General features: G+C 45.5%; 1 protein-coding gene across 7 annotated transcripts in view; it reads right to left on the reverse strand.

Moving 5' to 3' along the window:
• Positions 1–8,645: 8,645 nt before the first annotated feature.
• The window catches only part of Dlg3 (discs large MAGUK scaffold protein 3), a 54,138-nt gene continuing 44,638 nt past the window's right edge, over positions 8,646–18,145 (reverse strand). For 3 of the 7 annotated variants that reach the window (XM_027935865.2, XM_027935864.2, XM_027935863.2), the window contains 7 exons: positions 16,411–16,456; positions 13,434–13,484; positions 12,557–12,658; positions 11,814–11,986; positions 11,316–11,425; positions 10,889–10,980; positions 8,646–9,774 (listed from right to left, as the gene is read on the reverse strand). In XM_027935865.2, coding sequence (XP_027791666.1) covers positions 9,668–9,774; positions 10,889–10,980; positions 11,316–11,425; positions 11,814–11,986; positions 12,557–12,658; positions 13,434–13,484; positions 16,411–16,456 — 681 coding nt within the window. In that variant the 3' untranslated portion in view covers positions 8,646–9,667. Of the gene's footprint in view, positions 9,775–10,888; positions 10,981–11,315; positions 11,426–11,813; positions 11,987–12,556; positions 12,659–13,433; positions 13,485–14,709; positions 14,752–16,410; positions 16,457–18,145 lie in introns of all 7 variants that reach the window. The other 4 variants (XM_071606244.1, XM_027935862.2, XM_027935867.2 and 1 more) reach the window with 2 other exon arrangements.

Consider the following 18,145-nt stretch of genomic DNA (forward strand, 5'->3'; position numbering starts at 1 on the left):
GAGGGATAATATTGTCAGGAGACAAGTAAAAAATCTCTAGGGGCTGGGGTTGTGGCTCAATGGTAGAGTGCTCGCCTAGCACATGTGAGGCCCTGGGTTTGATCCTCAATACCACATAAAAATAAATAAACAAAACAAAGGAATTGTGTACAACTAAAAAAATTAAAAAGAGAATCTCTAAATGTTCTGTTTTTAGGCAAAGGAATCAACCTTGAACAAAGCTCTTCCTTGCTGCTGTATCTTTCCCTGTGTCAATTTTTAAGATCTGCATCCATTGGGTATACATCATCCATTTCTGCAATTGGATAGGGTGCCATGCACTTCACTATATAACCTCTCTTCCTTTCCCCTTGTTACTTCACCAAAACTCTGTAGGGGGCTCGGTCCTCATTTATGTGGATTTCTGTGCATATAGCACCGTGTCTCTTCCCCTTACAAAGAGCACCTACTTACTAATGTGTTTCTTCTAATGTCAGATTTCATTTGCAAGTTGCATTCCTCCAAGTCTTAGTGGGACCTCTTAGCGAATATGTATTACCTTGAGTTAGCATTTAAAATTTATCTTATACTATTAAGTTGAACCTTATGAAATTACCATTCTTGTAGGCCAGAAAGAGTTGGATATTGGTAATTTCATATGGTTCATACTAACACATGTGCTGTGTATCAACTAAAATAGCTGAAGCTTTTAGTTCTATTACTGACTCTTTTCCCAAATAACCTCCCCCAGTGCTGTTCTTGCTGTCATATCTGATATAATCCATAGCAATTGATTTTAATATTGTCAGGGCACTTTGCTCCTTTCCCCTCCATTTTCAATTTAAAGTTCTCTTTATCAGATCAGTAAGGCTCTGGGTAAACACATTTTTCCCAGTTATCATAGAGTACTGTGTCCTTAGCCAGGAGCCCAGCAATCAGTATTTTAAACTATGATCCAGTCAAAACAAATTCTATTCTAATATTCCATCCCTAAAGACAGCCATTTCATCTTCCATATATTCATTTCTATTCCAAAGTACCAGTTGTCTTTTGTAAGAAGAAAACATCAACTAGTCTCCCTAGGTCCTTGAATTTTCTGCCCACAACTTCTTAGTCCTTGAAGATGATTTCTAAATCTCCTTTGGTGAGACCACTCACACTTACAGGAAGGACACTTGTTAGAATAAGAGGTGAAGAAAGGTGGAAATTGGCAGCATTTGTTTGAGTTGGTAGTTTTCCCATAGCTCTGTTAAATGACAATAAGAAAGGCTCAGTGGTAGAGCATTTGCCTAGTATGTACAAGGCTCTGAGTTCAATCTTCACTACCACAACAAGAAAGAAAAGGAAAAAATGGCAACAAGAATATGTACTCAGGGGCTGGAGTTGTAGCTTGGTGGTAGATTGCTTGTCCAGCATGTATGAGGCACTGGGTGCGATTCTCAGCACCACATATAAGAGTATATATTTTTAAAAAATAATATATACTCAGGGTTGGGGATGTAACTCAGTGGTAGAGTGCTTGCCTGGAATGCACAAGGCCCAGGGTTCCATCCCCAGCACCACAAGCACAAAAATATTGTATATGATCAAAGACAATATTCATATTGTCAAGAAGCAATCAATGATTCACTCATTCCTTCCTTCATTCATTTATCTGTTCATCCAGCCAATGAATGATTGTAGTTTAGACCCAGATCCTGTCCTCAATGAACTTATGGTCTGATAGGGGAAGAGGTGGGGCCTACATTTATTGTATTAGATACAATTAAAGATAGAAAATTATTTTATGAAAGTGAGGGGAAGGAACTTAGATTCCAAAGAGGGAGATCAGGAAATGCTTTCTGGAGATGGAATAGCTTTGTGGATTTTAAAGATATATAAAAGGAGGAGAAGGATCTTCCAGGCAAAAACAGCATCATGGTGAAGGCACATAGTCTTTTTATGAAGGACAGTGTATTTGCAGCATAAAGTGCTTAAAGGGAAATAGTGGGAGAAAGGTTAAAAAAGTTGGTTGGATGACCTCCACTGTCTGGTCAAGGAGCTTGGACTGCATGGCATAATCCACAGATGTATTTTTTTCCTCTTTTGAGACAATCTCACTGTTTCCCAGGCTGATGGCAAACTCCTGGGCTTCAGTGACCTTCCTGCTGTAGGCTCCTGAGTACCTGGAATACATGAATGTGCCATCACACCCTGCTTGACCATTGAAGGGATTTTAGCTGAGGAGTGGCAGGATCAGAAATGAACCCTGGGAATATTAAGCTAGGCAACAGTGAGTAAATTGGATGGCTGGAGATGGAACCCAGGCCTTCCACATGCTGGGCAAGTGCTCTACCTCTGAGCTACATACCCAGCCCTCTTCATTATTTATTTTTTAAAAAATTTGTTTTGGAAAAAAAAAATTGGCAGTATTGGAGATTGAACCAAAGGGTGCTCAACCACTTAGTTTCATTCCCAACCCTTTATGTTTTTTTTCATTTGGGGACAGGGATTAAGTTGCTGAGGGAGGGTCTTACTAAATCACTGAAGCTAGTCTCAGACTTGCAATCTTCCTGCCTTACTCCCAAATTACTGGCACTATAGATGTGTGCCACCATGTCCAGCTTGCAAGTCACTTTTGAGATCACAATTTCAGTGGAATGGCAAGGGCTAAAAATAGACTTTAAGAAAATATGAGAAGGATAGTGGTTACAGCAGGTGAACTGCTCTTTGAAGAACCACCCAAAGCAGTCCAAAGACAAACCTGATTCTTCACTTACTTAGGGCACTAGGATAGGTCTCACACCTCCTGGTCAGTCTCACCTGGGACTACCCACACCATCCCACCCTTCCACCATCTCAGTGTTCCCTGCAGGGGCTAGGGAGCTACAACTGTTTTTTAGTAGGCCTTCTGGGGGAACTTTTGGCACTTCCATTTTTATATTTCCCCAGCATTATTTCTTGGTCCAACTGAAAGAAGTGATTCTATGCTGAAGTTTTATATTTTTTAAGCTATCCTGGAATCTTATCCCTCTGTCCAACTGGGAAAAGGCAATTTTCCCTTGTTCTTGTCCAGACATGTCCCAGGGGTCCTCTGCTCCATCACAGTAGGCGTTGAGTCTGCTTATGTATATAATGTTTGATTATATAGAAACCAAATGTGCTCATGTGCCATGTTCTTTGGCAGCTGTATTTAAGCCTTTTTATATCAGCTGCATCACTGTTCAATTTTTTTAAAAATACAAATTCACAAAAGGCATGCATTGTGAGGGATTCAGTGTAGTATGTGCCCTTTAGAATTCTGTTTTATCATCCTCGGTACACTGTAGAGCTGAGAGGGACCTTAAACAGCATCTCTCCAACTTCCTCGTGTTTTCAAGTAAGACAGTGAGGCCCAGAAAAGGGAAGATTTACAATCATTTGTCATGCATTAGTTGCTGGAAGGGATGGAATAATAGGCCATGTAGAATCCTAGCTTTCTAGAAGCTTTTTTTTTTTCAGTTGGAGAAGTATATTTGAGCAAATAGCTACCAAGTGAGAGAGGGAAGAATAAGTTCAGTATAAACTTCTAGGATGGTACAAGAGGAGAGAAGGGGGAGCTCTTTTGGAATGATCAGCAACATCCTCATGGAAGGTGATATTTGAGCTGGAGCTTTAAGGGTCATTAAAGGAGAGATAGGGACTAGAATCACAGACACAGGACATACTCCAAGAAAAAAGGCAAGGAGTGTATAGAGAGTTCTCTACAAGGAGTTTGTAGAGAAATATCAGGAGATAACATTGCAAAAGCAGACTAGGCCAGTGCAGTAAAGGATGTTCCCTTCTCACATCCATGTCCTCTCCCCAGTCTGGTTCTGCTGATCCTACAGGCTTCCACCTGCATGTCACCTCCTCAAAGACTTCCCTGGGTCTTTTCCAAGCACATTCCCCACCACCACCTCTGTCACTGTACCCTGTGCATTTTCTTCGTGGCCTTCACAGTCACATGTAATTCTGTAGTCATTTACTTCCTTTTTGCTCCATCTCTATAGATTATAGGGTCCTTGAGAATGGGACTGTATTTATTCTGTCATTATCTTGTCAGCTCCAAGCACAATGCCCATCAGTAAGTGCTTTACAAGCAGCATCTCTTGATGTTCAAGGGTAGGGGCTGTGATAATGAGTGATAATGACTACAAAGGACCATGTTGAAGACACTGTAAATAATCAAGATGTTTTGGTAAGAGACTGGATGTGATGACCTAAAGAAAACAGATCAGAGCTTGAGTGTGGAATGTTGGACAATGGTGCCACTTTGTGGAGCCTATGGTAGGGAAGGGGTAGCTTAGACATACATGAAGTCATCAGGAGAGAAGAGACATGGCATTTTCATTTTTCTAGGGTCTCTGAATGTCAAGCTTAGGCAATGAGGGCTGGCCTTTGAGAGCTTACAGGCACTTGAATGGATGGAATGATGGTCAGTAAAGGGGTGCAGGGTAGGTAGACAATTTGGCTCTGGGTGAGAAGACAAAAGTGTGTAAAGGAGGGGGAAGCCTTAGAAGATGAAAAAGAGAGGGGACATAGGATGGAGCAGTATGCCAGAGGAAGTTGCAGAAGTCCAGAAAGCAAACAAATTCAATCACCACAGGCTTGGATCTACTCAAATCACTTCCCTCTAAGGTTGAGCCAAAGAATATTGTAGCTCTTCTCTTTTCCCGAGTACCTACGCTCTGTGGACTCTGCACTGACTGCTGGGGATTTGCAGATGAGCAAAACAGTCTCTGATCTCAGAGAGACTAGGAGACAGAAATAAAGATAAAGGCAGCACCATGTTCTGAGTATTACAAAGTGACAGGCCATCATGGTACTTAAGAGCATAGCTGCTATAGCTAGATTGTCTGTTTGGTTCATAGTTCTGTCACTTTTTAGTCATGTGACCACATTGTGCTTCAGTTTTCCCATCTAGGAAATAGGGATAATAAAAAGCACCTACACCATAGGACCATTTTTGGCAATAGATGGAATAGTATTGCTTAAAGCACTTAGTATAGCACCTGACACACTGCAAGCAGGAAACAGATGTTAGCTGTTAGAGGACAAAGCACACAGGAAGGGAGGGTCAATTACACCTCCAGGGAAGGAGTTGGTTCAGGAAAGGTGGCATAGGTAGAGGGGCTTATTTTTTTGTTTTTGTTTTTATATTGGGGATTGAATCCAGGGGAGCTTTACCACTGAGCTACATCCCTAGCTTTATTTACACACACACACACACACACACACACACAATTTTTATTTTGAGACAGGATCTAAGTTGCCAGGCCAGCCTCAAACTTGCAATCCTCCTGACCTAGCCTCCAGTCACTAGGATTACAGGTGTGCCCCACTGTAAGACCCCATCTCAAAATAAAAAAAAAAAAAGACTGCAATTCAGTTCTGTGGTAGAGCACTGCTAAGTTCAGTACCCAGTACCCCAATACACAAACAGAAACAACAAAAAGAGGAGCCTTCTGGGTGAGCAAGATGGGTGACAGCAAGGGCATTTATAAGCAAAAGAAGCATGAGCCAAGATCTGAGGTTGCAGTGTATTATGGGAACTCAAAACAGCTGGAGCAGAGGGAGACAACAGCAGGAGAAAAACCAAGGCCCGACTGCAGAAGGGCCATGCTAAGGAGCTTGGGAGCTGGTTCCTTTGGCTGCCTGCTTGTAGCAAACAGTAAGGCCAGTCAGCACATTCTCTTGCTAGTGCTGTTCACTGGGAGAGCACAGGTGGGAAGTCTGCTCTCGGGTCACCTATTTGCTAGTTCTAGAAGTGTTGGATACTTGTGGTTAGCCTACCAGGGTAGAGGAAGGATGGGCTGTGCTGGTAGTTCAGTCTAATTAGTGGAAAAGGCCACCCATGTGCATCACGCTGTGCACAATGGGGATGGCTCTGCAGAGATCTGTTGAGGCTTCACTGTCAAAGAAGTTCTATTTTCTGGCAAAGCTCAGGTATTAACACCCTGTTCACTGGGGAGGAAGTGAGGTATATGGAGCCAGTTATACTATCTCTTGGAAGTGATGGGGGCTTTTAAGGAAATTGGAATTTGAGCTTCAAAACATTATTTGCAATAATAAAATGTCCTAGAGTGCCAAGGCAGCCTGACTAAATGAAAAGATTAGTGGAATTGAGGCCATGAAATCCTAGATGGGAACAGTGAGACAGAGTGGGTAACACCAATGGCACCATGAGTCCATTAGGCATCTGGGCCACTGCTCATCTCATTGTATGAGGTTCTCTCATACCTTGGCTTTCAGTGGTTGGCACCAAGAAGGTACCGTCCCTGCAGAAAAGGCTCTGGTTGTCTTTAGAACCCACCTTCCGGCTCATGCCCAGGGCCCCTTCTGTTTCCACCTTTTTTTTGCTCAGCTCTTCCTAGTTGTGCAGCTCAATCCCACTTTTATTCTGCAAACCACATTAGCTTCGTCCTTGAGCCCTTGACTTCCACACTTGCTTTGAGGAAAGATTTTGCTTTCCTTAGCTAATGTCTAGAAGTACTTTCAACTGCAGATAAAGTTGGTTATTTGTGTTTGAACAGATATTTCACTCATAGATCATCCCATGAACATTTGTGGCTCTTCCTGTTAGAGATGAAGAAATCAAGACATCAGCAGCAGGACTGGGAGAAGACCCAAATTTGCTCCTCAATGGAGCCAGGGAGCTGCCTGTGGGTCCAATGGCCTGACTCCTTTTATTGTTTCCCCAGTTATCTCTCATGCTGGGGCATAATTTTCTTCAGCTGTACTTCCTCCAGGAGGGACACTGGCTGTGAAGACAGTCTCAGCACAGCACAACTATAGGCCAAAACCTATATTCCCTTTGCACTCAGGAGTTAAAATTTCCTCAAATCCCCATGGAGCTCTCTGGGGACTCCCTTTTGTTGGGCTGCCTTCTAGCAAATGAGAGAATGTGGGAAAGCCAAGTGCCCTGCAAATAATAAAGCACCATAAACAAGTGAGGATAATCATCCTTACTGTGGCTCAGTCCACCCACGTTGGTGTTGCTCATTCATTCGGCTGTCGTTCTTGACCTTAATTATGGAAGCACTTTCTTATGCTCCTCCACAGAGCTGCAGTGGCATCAACCATGTCAGAGATACCTGCTATGAACACTTCTTCTGAGGACCACAGGGAAGACCGCAAATGGGGCCCCATCCCTCCCTCATTCTCACAATGCTGAAAGCTGGCAGGCAGTTTTCTCTTACCATTTTCCTCATTCAGCTCCCCGCTGCTAAGCTGGCCCCTGCTTTTTCTAACAGACCTCTTTGCTGCTGCAGGCCTCCCCCACATTGTGTACCCTTTAGAAAAAAAGTCAGCATTTGGCTACCAAGGATGTGGAACCCCATCAGGTCAGTGCTGTATAAGGCAGCATCTGGGTCAAGGCAGAAGCCTGAGCACACAGGTTTCACAAATGACCTGTCGCCACCCCAGAGGTTGCACCCATCCCAAGGATGGCCTGGCTTGCTGGCTGATCCACTGAGGAGACAAGCCCTTCAACCTCCACGCAAATGCTTGGGCAGCTCTTTCCATCACTGTGCCCCCATCAGCCCTGCTCAATTACTTCAAGAAGGTCTCTGAGCCACAGTTCATTGCAACTATCGTTTATTAAAAAATATATGTCTCCTTGGAAGGAACACTGGTAAACCAACTAGTGTCATGCTTACTTTGAATCTTTGCTTTTCTTCCCCAGGAGGGAGGGAGGGAGGGTCCAGCATCATTCAGACATGTCAGTTACCATCACAGAATCAACACTCCCTGCTCACCCCCCACATCAGAGGCACAATGGCCATAACTTCATCCCTCTTTGCCTTCAATCCAGTGTACTGCCCAAGGGAAAGCTGCTGCCCTTTCATTACCCTCATTCTGGGCCCCACACTTTACAGTTAGCCTCAGTATGCTGGTAGGATAACTGTGAACAGATTTCCTGAATTTGGCTGGTAGTGCTTAAAGCATCTTCAACACTTGTGTCATTTGCACTGGTCCTAATCCAGTGGGCTCAACTTTAGGGCCAAGCATTTCTATATTCTCCCCTGCGTCTTCCCTCCAGCATGGAGGTGAGGGAGGCACGTTGGCTTCAAAGGAGCACAGTGGGGAGGGGGGAAGGCTGGGCCACCCTTGCTGCCCGCATTGGTGGTGGGCAGAGAACTCCCTGGACCGCAGTCACTGCCATCAGACTCTGGGAGAAAGCAACAAAGTCTCACGGCTCACCAGTAAGTGAATCTTAGCTCTACAGCTCAAATTTATAGCATTAAATTCTACTTTCTTCTTGAAGAAACAGTAAGCTACCAGCTGTTGGTGAGGGGGCTGGGGTAGGGCATATGGAGCAGCTGCAAAAAATACCCAAATCAAACTCACTACATGGCTGGCCAAGCCAAATGCTGTTCTACTATCCCAGCAGAGAACTGGAAGGCAAGCACCTCCCTGTCCCTGTCGGTGGCCCCATGAAGGAACCCTAGAGTCCAGCATGTCCTTGGCAGGCAAGTGAAGGGCCAGTGTGGCAGTGCGGGGGCCCAGCTCCTCCCCAGCCCATTGGGCCCCGCTTTCCCTCTGCTGACTGGACGGCCACGGCCTGGCTCCTTCAGAAGCTTGGAAGCCTTTAGAACATTGGCAAATTGGATTCTACGCATTCACTTAAATAGTAAAAGTAAAATTTGGAATAATGAAAAGGCTGACACAGTAGCACAACATGATTTTGGTTTAACAGCAGCTTAAAAATGAACAAAAAGGAAACCTCTCATGCAGACACATCAGGTGGCATAAAACAATAGGCAATTTTATATGGAGCATCATTAGCCATTCTCTCTCTCTCCCCGCACACAGGACTGACTGAACCTCAGGGCAGCAGCTGCTCTCAGGTCAAGTCTCCAAACTTCACGCTCCCAGGCCAAAGCCCTTTCTCTCAGGCCTCAGGCTGACCCTGCCAAGAGTAAGCCTTAGCTCTCAAGAGAATGACCAAGTGTGCATGCCCTCCGTACAGCACTTTCTACCATTCTCAAACCCTTCTCAACCAGGTGGGATATAAGATGCCATCTGATTGGAATATGAAAATTAAAGTGTTTCTCTAATAACATAGTACCATTGACGAAGTCTCCATAGATTTTCTAGTCCCAATGTGTGTGAATATATATATATATATATTATAGGAGAGTGTATAATATATATATATAATAATTTCTATATATTTTATATAAATTACATATATATATCTATATATAAATAAGATACTTCCTGTTGCCATTACGTTGCACTGTTCAGAGCTGCAAGACAGCAGTACAGATGGGGAGAAGTGCCCAGGAGCACCTCATCATGTGCTGCATTTAGCTCACTTCACAAGCCGTGCAGCTGTCCAGAGTCTGTCTTTCCATCAGTCCTCCTCTCTTCTCTTCTGCTTGGTTTTTATGAAAACAATGGCTCTGACGGATTTGCACCTGTGATAGTGCTTGGGAAAGGTCCATGCAGGAATGGGCACAGTCACATGATGAGTGAGATGGCATCATCCCAAAAAATAAATGAAAACAAAACAAAAATTAAAAAAAAAGAACAGGACTAGAAAACTCAATTTTTTTTGACATATCTAAAAAAGGGGACAAGAACAGTAGTCATTTGTTCTCCCCATGGGGACAGGAATGAAGAGGGAGGAGGGAAGAGGGACTTGATTTCTTCTGTTCACAAGAGAATGGTTGGAGGGGATTCTTCAGAGTTTTTCAGGGGATGGGACCCAAATGTAGTGCCCAGACTGGTCCTCAATGATTTGTTTGATTTTGTTATAAATCTCTTCCAGTGAGTCACCCTGTACAATGGCTAAAGTGAAGAGGAAAACAAAATTATTACTGTGGTCCACAGCACACTGCCCAAACCCCGGTCATCCTGCCTCTCCCAACAATCCTACAATGCCCCCCAGCATGATGGCTACTCACAGGAGCCCAGGCTGGCTTCACTAGTCAATTGTCAGCAAGTTCAGGGCAGGAGGGGAACTGGCTAGGTGCCTGTGCACAGGGCTACAAGTCAACTCTCTGAGACAGGGAGAGTAAGTAGCAATGAACAGGAAAATGTGTTTATTCACAAGATGTTTATTTACTGAGCACCCACTACATGCCAGACACTGCAGCTCATGTTGCTCTTGGCCACCATAAAGCCAGCAGCTTGTAATTCTAAAGCAGCTTCCCTCAAAGATTTGGAAAATTCCAGTTATCCAGAGGAAGAGCAAAAAAACCACAATTTCTGGCAAAAGGCAGTGCTCCTGGGGCTGTCACATCTGCTCTGTGTCAGAGGTCAGCCCAACAAACAAGGACACGGATGCTGACGGTAAAGGGAGCTCCAAAGACCCAAGGCAGGTGAGTACATTTCTGAATTATTTACCCAGAAAACCTGGCAGCACCACCAGCCTCAATTTCCTCAGCACCACCCTGCACACACATACATATGTCACTGTACTTTAAAAGGTGAGGGATGGTTGCCTTCCCAACCTTTTGGGAAATGACCTTCTAAAATAAGTGACCACACAGACACACTCATACACATATGCACACATTGACAATTTGAACAACACTCCAAGAAATCATCACCAAACGTTTATTCAGCACCTGAAACATGCAAGGCAAATACGAGGAAGAGATGGAGGGAAACAAAGTTATAATAGAGGGGGCCTGCAATCTAGTAGGGACAGGAAGACAGAATGAACATACCAATGATCCAAAGCAGCAGCTAATGAGTATTTATGATACAAAATGGCTAACCTGCTATGGCCAGATGGAGGGAACTTGATTGCTTAGGAAGGTTTGAGCTCAATAGCTCCAAAGCATCCTGAAACTCTGACAGGCTTCCTAAGCTCTGGCTAAACCTCCCTGAGACATTTTCAGGATCAGGTGTCTGGTTGGTCCCATAGTACCCCTGGCTGGACTTCAGGGATTCTTACCTGTAAAGTATTCTCCAAACTCCTGCTCCAGTTTCATGGCTTTGTCATAGATCTTATTTGCTTGTTCATATGTCTGCCGTCGATTCATTTCCCTACCAAAGAAACAGAAGGAAAACTAGTTCCAAAGGAGATCTTATGTTTTCATTAAAACACAGGATTGTTCCAGTTTTCCTGAATACCTGCTCAACTATTCTCTCATGGTGGCCCACGGCCAACTCTTTCCTCAAATCTTTCAGGGTTAAAATCCCAACCAAGGGCACATGACAGGCACGCCAAACAGACTGAGAGGCACATGGTCTCAGCTAGGGTACAGTTTCCTTCAAGCTTCTACAGGGTTCCATCCCTGGCCAACAAGTTATTTTGTTCTCCATTTCCTTTCCAGGGCACCGTCCTATCTGGCTATGTTTGAGCCTCAGTGGACACTTACATAAGTGCTTCAATGGACTTGGGCTTGATGAAAATGGCAATGGGGTAAAGTTGTGCTTGCTGCAGTCTCTTGATAGCATTGCCGGAAACATCTAAGATGCAGTGTTTGCCCTGAAAAAGAAGACCTGTATCAGCTAACCTACCCCTGGTCCACCCAATTCCAAATAGAAATCCAGTGGCATTCCAAACATCCGCTAAAGGGGGACCCAGAGCCACCCAGAGTGGCCCAGAAGTTCCTATTCTTGAGGTACCCAGGCCCAGCTTTTTGCTTCTACTATCCAGAAAAGGCTACTTCTGCCTAAAGGTCCCTATTCCATGATGGGTGATGCCTCAGTATGAATTTTGTAAGGGAAATAGGCACCTTTATCAAAAGGATGAAAATATGCAGAACTGTGTGGCTTTGAGATTACCACTGGCAATCTCTGTGTTGAAACTTGGGCCGGAATATTTCTGTCTTCACTTTGAGGGTCCCAGTTAATCAGGACATCTCTCTGCTTACCCTCTCTGCAACTGCCCGCACTGACTGGATGCTGGTCCCATACAGATTATCGTTGAACTGGCCCGCCTCAATGAATTTGTTGTCCTGAATATCCTTTTCCATTTGTTCTCGGGACACCACAAAGTGGTAGTCCTGTCCATCCACCTCATTATCACGCCGAGGCCGGGTGGTATCTGAAAAAAGAAAGGAAATGCTATGCTACCAAAGGGCAATGATCTGTGCTGGGCCACTAAAGCTCACTTGGTTCTCTCATCTGGGAGAGTCACAAGGCCACCCCAATATTGTTCCAATTGAGTGAGAAGAAAAAGGTCAAGAAGTCTGTCTTGTCTATTTTTCTTCTGACTTCCAGTTCTCACACAGTGGAGACTATTTGTTTTAGCATAAACTAGACCAAAAAGGTGGAGCAGAGGGTATGGAGCTTGGCATGGGAATCAGTAAACCTAATAAATGGTTCATTGAGTCACAGAACAAAAAAAATTACATTTTTTTTTTTTTTTGGCTGGGCTACCTCATTCATCTAATCATTGCTGACCATTGCCAAACTTCTCTCCAGGGCAGAGAGCAGCCAAGCCAAGAGTGTCTTAGTCCTCCCAACTCCATCAATTCTTGGAGAATATATTTCTGCCTATGCTCTTCCTGACTATCAAATGAATCCTGTTCCCAAGAACCCTAGAATCTGATCCCAGAGCAGCAATTTCCAGGCCCCCAGCCTCCGCTTCTTTTGGGCCTGCCTGGGCTCTTACGTGGCACACAGGATCCAAATTTATGTGGAAACTCAGAGATCAGGTCATCATTGACTCGGTCTTTCATTGGACCCAAGATGATCACAGGCCTTGCGTAGTGAACTAGGAAGGAAGAACATTGAGACAGTGAACAGAAGGCCCACAAGGAATCCAGTCCACTGCTAAGTCTGACTAGAACACAGCAGCTCTGGAGCTACCAGAGTAAAAACTAAAAAGACATCAACAAGCCGTTAGTTTGAGAATATCTTTTTTTTTGGCAGGGGGTGTCGTACCAGGGATTGAACTCAGGGGCACTCAACCACTGAGCCACATCCCCAGCCCTATTTTGTATTTTATTTAGAGACAGGGTCTCACTGAGTTGCTTAGGGCCTCACTTTTGCCAAGGCTGGCTTTGAACTCGAGATCCTCCTGCCTCAGCCTCCCAAACTACTGGGATTTTACAAGTGTGCATCACCACACCTGGCTAGTTTGAGAATATCTAAGTCCCAGGCAAGTCTGAAACCAGGAACATCTCCCCTTCCAAGGGACTCAGGAAAGATATCTACATTGACACCAGTACTGTGCAAGGTTTTGGTCAAGCAGACACTGAAGGGAGGATCTGAGCCCTCTCTTTTAACAGAGGCTGCACTCACTAAAATAGACATCCCCTTGCCTTTCTCATAAATCTTCCCTCTCCTTGGAAGGCATCCCAGCAATGGGCAAAAGAAGAGCAAGAGGAGCACAATGGATGGTCTCTACCTTTGCCATGACCCAGGGGCTGGATAGGCAATGAGTTGAGCCTTCCTTCTCCCTCAACCCCCTCCCTTCTGCTGCTATGGTAGCCCACACCATGAGCAGGAGACTAGCATAAAGGCAAGAGTCTTGGAAAGGGACTTACTTTCTTGCCTTGTCACTGGCTCATATGACAAAATAGCATCTTCTTGTCCTTCTGCAACAAAAAAGGGAGACAGGTTAGCACTTCATGATCTGCTTCCCTGTATATGACATTCACTGCACTTCAACCCAGCCACAAAACTATCTTCTCCAGTGGTCCTTCTCCATACCACCTGCCCCATGATCCTCTCTGCTTTCAGTGGGTGAGAAGGTGTGGGAAGCCTTGCTGGCCCAGAGCAGTGTCCGCAGTTCTCTTATTCAGTGAAATACTTCTGAGCAGAGGGCTAAGACCCAGAAGCAATGAAGCTTCCACCCAAAACCACCCCATTTTCCCCTAAACTTTTCTTATAGGTAAGTTGAGTGTGTTCAGTGGCCCTCGTGTTCTAGAAAGAATCACAGGGACACTTCAAGTGGTCGAGACACATTTGCCTGAGACCTTTCACCTGTAGGCAGAATTGGTATTCATGCAGATCCCCAAAGCTGCAGCTGAACTCTGCCCTTTTATGGGTCTACCTACCCACCCCTCTACCCAACCTCTGGATGAAGCATCCATGTAGCCTGGCAATGACGAGGGTTTCCTGAAATAGTTGCCAAGCTACTTGGCACTAGATACCTGGAGGTCCCCAAGTATCTGACAACAGTTAACAGGGAAGGCAGTGATAGCTATGTTGAGCCATAGGATACTTCCTAAAAGGCTTCTTCAGAGCCTAATACTCCTGGGTAGAATTTTTAAGGCATCTAGCCATCTCAGCTCCTAAAGGCTAATGTTCCCAAAGGCCATGAGGTTCAAATTGTGGCTTCTATGGTCTAGTCACGGACTCTCCCAAGGAAAACTGGGTAATTTCCTTCCTGATTATGTGACCCAGCCAAAAGGCAAGGAGGTCCTTGCAACCTAGAAAGGCAGATTCAGGACAGTTTTTCATAGGACACATTTTGCTCTTGGTCTCTGAGCAAATCTGGAAACCTGGCAGCATCTAAGTCCCTCAGTGCCCATGGCAGAGATTTGCTCCTTGGCAGTTCACCCTTTCCAGGGCCCCAGGGATGCTTTCAAATCTGGTTCTGGCCAGAACTACAGGGCTTATACTCTCCTTTAATTCATAGGGCAAACTTTGTCCCACAAGGAGAACGAATGGCCACAGCATTTCCAGGGTCTCAAAGTGTACATGGCTAAAAGGAGCAGCAGCCTCTGAGCAGGAATGGCAGCTGTGCAACACTGGAATGAGGATGGCAGGGACACATGGTGGAGCTACATGACATGGGGGGGAATGACACACACTTACTGGAACTGCTTTCGCTGTCACTGGTGTTGGATGTCACTCCCTCTGCAAGCCAACAAGAAAGAGACTCCAATTCAGAACACACCACTGAGAGATCACATGCAGCACAAAACTCAAATGCTCAGGAATGAGACACTGAGCTTCCAACTGAGTCAGGCCACAGGAGGCCTGCCACATCCAGGCCACCAACTGGGAGGCACAGCTCCAATCCTGACACCCTGGACACCTCCTACTTGTCCCCAGAGCCCTCTCAGTCTGCCAAGTCTCTCCCTAGGCACTAGAAGACTCAATTCCTTCCACAGCATTCTCTTCATCTGAACCAAACAAACCAACTTGGATGGTTTCCAAATCCTATCACAAACTGCATCCCCCAAGGCTAATGGCAGGAAAGAAAAGATAGGGACAGATGCAGAGAAAAGTCCAGGGACCATGCTACTCATGAATTTCCCCCAAGACAGAGCCCCTGAAGTACAGGACCATGTGGTACTCCACAACTTCTTGGGCTAAACACTGGAGAGGCTGAGCAGTCACCAGGGAACACTGCTCTGACCTCCAGTGGGACCCACAGCCCTTTTGCCACCACTCCTAAGAAGGTGAGCTTGGCTTCAGCATGAGAGGGATACACCTTGATCCACCCTAAGACAGATGTGTCAAAACACAAAGACGACAAAGCAACAAGGACATTTCCAGGACAAGACAGCCACCCTGTCTCAGATAGTTGGGACCTTCCCATCTGTGAGTGTGGGTGGAAAGAACTCAAGCAGAGAGCAGCTTTCACAGAAGGCCCAAACAAAACACACCCCTCCCAGGATGACAGGCAGATGAAGATGAGACATAGACACACCACACTATGGAGAGATGCTGCTCGTTTCAGTCAAGGCCACACTGTTCCAAACCATGATGTGCTGTGGCTCCCCCAGGAAGGACTGGCTGAGCTGCCACCCAAGGCTAGCCCCTGACCGACCCTTGGTGTCAGCTCCTTTACCCTTAGCCTTTATTACTTATTGAAGGAGAGTACGTGCTTACAGAACCCAGGGGCAAGGCTGTGGATCTACATCCCTCTACACACAGAGGGATAGCCCATAAGGCCCCATCCTCTAGGTCCTTTCATTTTCCACCCTGGGATTATTTTCCAGGATGAAGAGGCCAAACTTTCCCCAAGACAAAGCACTAGATATATGTGGTCTACAAGTGGTGCTGAAGTCCCCACCAGATGGGTGCAGCCCCTTAGAGGCTCTAAGTAAGCCTGTGCTGTATACTGAGGGCCTGCCTCTGCTGAGATAGACCAGGTGCAGGGGTTCAGTGCCCTTGCCCCTAGTTAGAGGTAAGAGCTATAAGAGCTACATTCCCTAAGCTCACTTAGTATGGTGTCACTGGGAGAAGTCAACCAACAGGCACCCTCCCCTTGACAACAAGCTAGACATGAGCTGAGTGCTTGCCTAGGGAATCATGCTGAGGGCCCACCACTTAGAGGTGCAGAAGGAAAACACAGAGATGAATGCTAGGAAATTATTAGGTACCAGGGATCCAGAGCAAAAGTAATAACATTTGGAGTCACATGCCCTTCCTCCTGCCATGGGAACAGAGTTATTGAAAGAACTGCCCTCCCCTCACCCTTCACCCTCACCCATGTCCCCTACACCCCCACCCTCCACTACCTTCAACCATGCCATAAATAGTCAATGGTGTGCAAGTTTGACTTACTCAGGTTCTTTGCTCCATAATAATCGTCACTTAACCCAGGGAAGTCCTAATTTCACGGACAGCAAGAACAAAGAGAGGGGGAAGGGGTGGGAGGGGTGGGAGGGAGGGAAGGAGAGAATTGGGGAGAAGAGGAAAACACAGAGAAAAAAAGACAAGGGGAAGGAAGAATACAGAGGCAGGTGAGCATTAGTGACAGAAGTATGAAATACCATGAAGACCTAGAGCTACAGCAAGGTGAAGAACTCCGCCACAGAAAGAACATCCCAGGTCAGGTCAGGTCAAGTATCTGGACTTGATGCTATTCTATTTCTTGCCAGAGGGCTCTGGAGCTTTCTGAGGTTGTCCATAGCCCATAGCCCCACAGGACACAACAGGCGACACTCTAAAGCATGGAATACCTGCTTTGATCAAAGTTGTAGAGCCCAAGTCTCTGTGTTTTCCCTAAAATCATCATTCCCCTCTGTGGGCACATGTCCACATGTGACACAGCAGGCAGACAGAATAACCATCATTTAGGGGAGCTTTTGCCCAATAATGCCTCACTCTGTCTAAACCCTTCAGGGAAAACTGCTACTGTCTGAGGTGTGACTTCTAACTGCTTGGATGAGTTCAGCTTCTAGAGAATAGGCATTGGGCAGTTTCAACCCTGTTGCCCAACAGGCACCCCCACCAGCTGGACAACTCAGCAGTGATACCTCCCAAGGCTGGGCTCTGCACAGAGGTTCTGGGACTCATCTGGTGAACTGTGGTGACATCACCTCAGAAATGTATCTCAAATAGCCTCCTATTGCTCATGGGAAGAACCAACTTCCCCTGTCACTAAACGACCCCACAATGATGAGCCTTGACCTTCATCTGGATGAGGGCACCTAGTATCTAGCAGGTATACCCCAGACAGCAGCAACCCCCACATACCAGGACCATGAATCAGAGAGGCCTAAAAAAATGCCATTTCCTATCAGAACGAGTCATCCTCCTGCTAGTTCCAATAGCCCCAGACTACAAGATCAATGGTAAACGAGAGATGTTTACAATTCACAGTGAGACAAACAAGAAGCTATTTTTTTTTTCAAGTCTGATACTATGTTTAAGGTCAGGGCCAGAACAGTTAATTTCTGAGGCATACAGTATGGTAAGAAGATTTATCAGGATTAGTTCTTAAAATTAAGGTACCTCAGTGTTACAGCTTTTTCTACCAAATCAACTTTGTGTTTCTCAATAAATCTTTATTTAGACAATGTTGAGTAACACTGCTTCCATGACAACCCATTTAAGCAGGAAGGATTTTCAGATGGAAACACTCTGTTGACACTCTGGGATGACAGTGACCCTGCTGAGGGCCATGTGGATATCCCGTGTGCTTATGCATATACATGGAATTCCAGAAGTAGTCCTGGAGCCAGGAATCTGGGGAAGAACAGGCTCTTCTCTTGATATAGATGAGTGAAGTTAAGGGAAAGAAAACATAAGAGGAAGAAGCCAGGAGAACAACACTGAGTCCCTAGACCTTGTTCTCTTAAAAAAAATAAAAACACATACACACACATTTTTCTAATCCTGAACACTGGCTGAAACCTGCTCCTTGCCACCACAGCAGAGCTCCGTCTGGCACTTTCAACACCAGTGCCAGGGACATCCTGGAGGATGGCCCTGGGACCAGTCCCTCAGAACTTCCAACATTCATTCCAAGTGAGGAGCTGGGCAGATAAGCCCCAACATCACCCACTGCAGGACA

Source organism: Marmota flaviventris, chromosome X (assembly GCF_047511675.1).
Source record: "Marmota flaviventris isolate mMarFla1 chromosome X, mMarFla1.hap1, whole genome shotgun sequence".
NCBI classification, from domain to species: domain Eukaryota; kingdom Metazoa; phylum Chordata; class Mammalia; order Rodentia; family Sciuridae; genus Marmota; species Marmota flaviventris.